The sequence below is a fragment of the Notolepis coatsorum genome (genome assembly GCF_963971535.1).
Source record: "Notolepis coatsorum genome assembly, chromosome: 1".
Taxonomy (NCBI): domain Eukaryota; kingdom Metazoa; phylum Chordata; class Actinopteri; order Aulopiformes; family Paralepididae; genus Notolepis; species Notolepis coatsorum.
This window is the reverse complement of record NC_140165.1, coordinates 133,889,103-133,894,920: the sequence shown is the minus strand read 5'-3', so window position 1 is coordinate 133,894,920 and position 5,818 is coordinate 133,889,103. Positions and strand designations below refer to the sequence as shown.

At 50.9% G+C, this 5,818-nt stretch overlaps 1 protein-coding gene across 1 annotated transcript; it reads left to right on the top strand.

Annotated features, from left to right (window-relative positions):
• Nucleotides 1-2,816: 2,816 nt before the first annotated feature.
• On the top strand, nt 2,817-3,818 carry LOC311222801 (paraneoplastic antigen Ma1 homolog; the record flags this gene model as incomplete). Its single annotated transcript, XM_084307428.1, has 1 exon — nt 2,817-3,818. The coding sequence occupies one exon, from the start codon at nt 2,817-2,819 to the stop codon at nt 3,816-3,818; it is 1,002 nt and encodes a 333-aa protein (XP_084163554.1).
• Nucleotides 3,819-5,818: the final 2,000 nt, after the last annotated feature.

The following is a 5,818-nucleotide window of genomic DNA, read 5'->3' as shown; positions in this document are numbered from 1 at the left end:
TATCCTAGAACAAAGGCGGTATAGCCAAGTTGGGCTTAAGTTAAAGCTATCCTCTCTGTGGAGGTGTCCCGCCAGCGTGGCGTGAAGAGGACCGGTGTTTAGGGACACCCTGCGTTATTATATACCCCGTCTAGCAGGAGGGCTGTTTGGGACCCAGAGTGTAGCTGCAGTGTTAGTGAGGGCGAGCTTATAAATGCGCGTCGACCCAACACCAACCGTCTACAACCGGTCTGCTCCGGCTGTCTACAACCAGATCTGCACCAGGCTGCCTTCAGAGCAACAGAGGTCGCCATCACCCAGCACACGCTCTCAGCCCAGCACTGCCCCTCTGCTCCAGCTCCGCCTACTAGCACCCTCGCAGAGAGCGTTCGACGCCATCTTGCCACCCGGACGGTGGTGGTGCGGCGAGGCCGCCATGTTGGTTGAGTACAATTGAGCATCTACGCTCCGGAGCTATTACACAGTACACAGTGTGGTGCAGCCCGCGGGCGAAGCTAACGTTGCTAACCACAGTTCTAGGGGTACATTAACAATACATGCCAGCATTAGCATAGGACTTTGTTAGGCATTTGTGGGCCCACCTTTTGATTTCTTTTCATTTTCTTTGAGTGTGATAACGTGTTTGTGTTTAATAATATTTTCCCATCTAATTAACCCTTTCCCTGTGGGGAGGTTACAGACCTGTTGCATTACAAGTAAAGCCTAGAGAGGTATTATTCTTGCCGTATAATTAAAGCCTGTATTATACAGGGCGACCCAGACGTGGGTGAGGAGTCAAACACATTGCAGTATATTACCCCTGATACTAACCCAGAGGTGGGTGTATAAAATACGGGTTTAGGAGGTATTGAGTCACAAACGGAATTATAGTGGGACTTCAGTCCATTTGGTCATTATTATTAAATCATTGTAACTGACCAGTATAGTTAACATTAAAGAATTAGATGAGAGTTCTGTGTGCGTGTCCATTCATGAGCGGTTCAGCAACTCTTTTGGTGTGGGTAACGTTAACATAATTAACCCCTTCTTATTCCACCTTTCCCTTTTCATTGTAAGGTTTCTAGTGTCACTGAGGGAGGGTACTGCTTGCGGGGGGAACTCAGGATATTTATTTACAATTCAGTCACTAGGTGTGGGAGGGTTTACGGAGCAATTGGGGGAAGTGGGAGCGTGTTGGGGAGTACTGCTGACCGCCCTGCTGCAGGGAAGGAAGACCAGAGTACCAGACCAGGTTGGTAAATCCCGGGCCCCATCCACTCACACTACCAGCCTCCAGTCGAAGCTCCAGACTCAAAGACGGAGGTGCAGTCAGACAGAGCTCTACTGTGTCTCGCTACCCAGTGATTGTGCCCACCCGTTCCCACGAAGCAGGGATAATCCACCCTGCTACAAATGGAATAACTGCATATATTTGTCAGTATTTGTGGTGCTGGTGGGAATCAAACACCTAAACCTGGCAGTGGCATGGCTGGGCGTCAAGCAGTCTCTACCCATGGAGCTACACAGGAGCACTACTGTCTATATGAGGAGATAACAGCGGAGACAGTGAGACCTCAGAATAGTCATTGTTATACATTCCCTTGTTGTACTAACTTATATTGACAAAAATTGTGATATCAAACTATTCCTCATTTTGCTGGGGACCAAGGACACCACTAGAATCTAGGGTGTAGCCAATGTCTTACTTACTTATTTACTTACTTTGACTGAACACTATACCTTCATCCTGAGAGACGATTGTGGACTTTAGGAGGTCGGGGGCCAGGGACTACAGGAGTTACTAATATAGAGTTACCGATGATAACCTCAGAGACGTCTGAATGAACCCCAATGTGTTGATCCAATCGACCTAGGCCTTGATATCGACCTAACCCTCCCGCAAGGAAAGGTTACTGACCTAATCTAAAAGGGATACTTCAAAGCATAAGTTGTACTTTACGTACGTATGTATTATTACTGTTTATCTAGCGCGCTTTTAAGTAAAACACCGGTTATTGTTATAACTCTGCCTCTGGTCTACAATTCTTTTAATTGTGTATATTACTCCTTGTCGCATTCGAACCTAGAACTGTGCCCGTGGCAAACAGCTGTTACTGGTATTAACACAAGTGCTACATAAATTTGGCGAGCCAGCCAGGAGGAGTATATCACAGTTAACTGGATTATTAGCCTTTAAGGCAGAAGGTTAAATAGCGTGTAGCGATGGAAGTAGTTCGAACTAGCAGCGTGAGACTCACTCATTCACTCCTAGTCCGCGGTATAGTTGATATTACCTCTGACCCTAAACTGCATGAACACCTGCTGGGACGCGGCACCATTCAGAGGACGTTCGTGGTCGCTCCTGACGGCGGCGATCCCGACTCACGGGTTATTATAGAATACGACGGCCCGCAAGTAGTTACCAAGTTCCGACTAGCGACGCCCCAAGCGGAGTACGACATTACAGATTTGGCCAGCGTATATGACCCGGTAGATAGCGACGCGGCTACACAGATGTTTATCCAACATATAGCGGGGATAGCGGCGAGGAGGGGCGAAGCCCTGGGGGCCGTCCTCAAGAGAGAACTCGTCGCCATGAGCACCGCCCTCGACGAAAACCCCCAGGACGCAGTGATCTGGGGGCCAAAGAACCACCCCCACCGGGTCCGGGTCCTGCAACCCAAGCAGGCCCCGCACCCGGGCCAAGCCGAGCGGAGCCCGTACCCGAGGCCCGCGGGCCCCCAGCAGCAGTGCGTCCACAAGAAAATGCACAACCTGTTCTGACACAAGAGGATGTCAACCCCCCGGGGGTGCAAAAGATAATTGTGGAGCACCTAATGAGAACCGAAGACGCAGCCAGGCTCCGACCCTTCTCTGGGCGAAGCCCTCAGCCCGACAGAGAAGTAGACTACGAGACATGGCGTAACAATGCGGCTCTTCTCCTCAACGACCCAAGAGTGTCTGATGTACACAAATCCCGGAAACTCCTGGATAGCCTCATGGCACCCGCCAGTGGCATCGTAAGACACCTGGAACCGGACTGTCCTCCAGGGAGGTACCTGGAGAGCCTCGACGCCGCCTTCGGAGCCATTGAAGATGGAGCTGATCTTTTTGCAAAGTACCTGGGTACAGTGCAATACGTTGGAGAGAAATCATCAGTTTACCTTCCGCGACTACAGGAGATCCTGACTACCACCTATAGGCGGGGGGGCATAGCGGCCACCGCCCTCGATCAGCAACTGCTAAGCCAATTCATCAGAGGCTGCAGGGACACCGCCATGCTAACCGAGCTGCAGCTAGTACAGAGAAGGAACAACCCGCCTACCTTTACCGAACTCCTCCTGTTAATCCGCATCGTAGAAGACCAGCGCTCTTCCAAAGCATACCGCCTGAGACAGAGCCTGAATGTTTTGAGGCCAAGGGTATCGAGTAACGCCCAGGGCAGCTGGACCCAAAGGGAAGAGGAATACGCTCCAAAGTCGAGTCCGGACACCATCTCCGAAGTCCAAAGTTTAAAGGCGCTAGTTGCAGACCTACAGAAACAGGTCCGGGGAGTGAAGGACAACCAGGACAGACAAGCAAGGCCAGTTTCCAAGCAAGAAGCCCAGGCATCAGTTAAACCGACGACTAACCGAGGTACTCACAAGGCCCAAAAGTCGGAGACTCAAAGCCCAAAGCCCTACACAAGCCATAGACCCAGACCCTGGTATTGTTTCAGCTGTGGAGAAGATGGACACATGCGACACCAATGCGAGAGCGAGCCGAACCCCTCTCTGGTGGACTTGAAACATAAAGTACTAGCTGAAAAACAGCAGGTCTGGGACCTGAATTTAAACTAAAGACAGTTGCTGCAGAGGGACGAGCAGGAACTGGGGTACGAGAGAGATGTCCCAGACGGCAGTGGCGCGCCTCGGCCACTTATGCCAAAGTGGCGGCCATACCTAAAGGACTGGTTGGAGCTAAATGCACTGCCCACGTAATCCTGGAAGGTAAAGAATGCGGCTGCTTACTCGATACAGGCTCCCAAGTAACAACGATCCCGAATTCCTTCTATCAAGAGAACATGTCTCACCTACCCCTTTACTCCTTATACGACCTGCTGGAAGTGGAAGGAGCCAATGGGCAGGAGATGCCCTACCTCGGCTACGTCGAAACTACAATCACGTTTCCACGGAGCATGTTCGGTGTAGACATCGACATCGCCACCCTAGCGCTGATTGTGCCTGATATGAGCGCTACCCTGTCCACAGTGCTGGTAGGCACAAACGCCCTAGACAGCCTGTACCAGCAGTGCGCAGATACCCCATCTAAGAAATACCAATCCCGGCCCTACGGCTACCAGGTAGTTTTGCGAACCCTTGAGGCCAGACATAAACAGTCTGCAGAGTCCAGCCTGGGCGAAGTGAAACTACATAGCCGAGACCCTGAAACTATCGCTCCAGGGCAGACCAAAGTCCTCGAGGGAGTAGTGAGTTGCAGAGCAACCCACGCAGGAAGATGGGTGATGATAGAGTCCCCAAGGTCAACGGCCTTGCCAGGGGGAATCTTGGTATCAGGTGGCTTAGCAGAGCTACCACGAAAACTGCCACATTGTATACCAGTCCTCCTTAAGAACGAGTCCAACCACGATATTACCCTGTCCCCGAGGGTTGTGATAGCCGAGATACATGCAGTCATGAGTGTCCGGCCGCTCAAGACACTTGACGCAGACCTAGCGACAGGCCCTAACCAAACATCAAAGCTCAAGTTTGACTTTGGAGACTCTCCAGTACCTCAAGAGTGGAGAGAGAAGATAACGGAACGGCTGAACTCCATGCAAGAAGTTTTCGCCCACCACGATCTCGACTTCGGATGCACTGACAAGATAAAGCATCACATAAAGCTCAATGACAAGACACCATTCAAACAACGGGCGAGACCTATACACCCGCAAGATATAGAAGCTGTGCGCGCCCACATTCAACAGCTCCTCGACACTGGAGTCATCCGAGAATCTGAATCACCATTCTCGTCGCCAATTGTAGTCGTCAGGAAGAAGAACGGCGATGTCAGGCTATGCATCGACTACAGGAAACTGAACCTCCAAACAGTAAAGGACTCATACGCCCTGCCCAACCTGGAGGATTCCTTTTCAGCACTGACTGGGTCCAAATGGTTCTCAGTGCTGGATCTCAAATCTGGTTATTACCAGATCGAAATGGAAGAAAAGGACAAGCACAAGACAGCATTTGTCTGCCCACTGGGGTTCTTTGAGTTCAATAGGATGCCTCAAGGAATAACAAATGCGCCAGGCACATTCCAGCGGCTTATGGAGCGGTGCGTGGGAGAGTTGAACTTGAAGCAAACCCTCGTCTTCCTGGACGATCTGATCATTTTCTCTTCAACGCTGGAGGAACACGAGGCGCGACTCATGCGAGTCCTGAGCAAGCTGAACGAGTATGGGCTAAAACTATCACCCGAAAAGTGCAAATTCTTCCAGACCTCCGTAAGGTATCTAGGCCACATAGTGTCTGAGAAAGGAGTCGAAACGGACCCAGAAAAGACAACCGCACTCACCACCTGGCCAAAGCCAACCAAGCTGAAAGAATTGAGAGCATTTCTGGGATTCTGCGGGTACTACCGTAAATTCGTCAAAGACTATTCCAAGATAGTGAAACCCCTCAACGCACTTACTGCCGGATACCCTCCCATGAAGAAGCATGGGAAAGCTACAGTGACCGCCGAGAAGTATTACGACCCTAAAGCTCCCTTCCATGACAGATGGACCCCAGCTTGCCAGACAGCTTTCGACGCTATCATAGAAAAGCTGACCACTACCCCTGTTCTCGGTTTCGCCGAC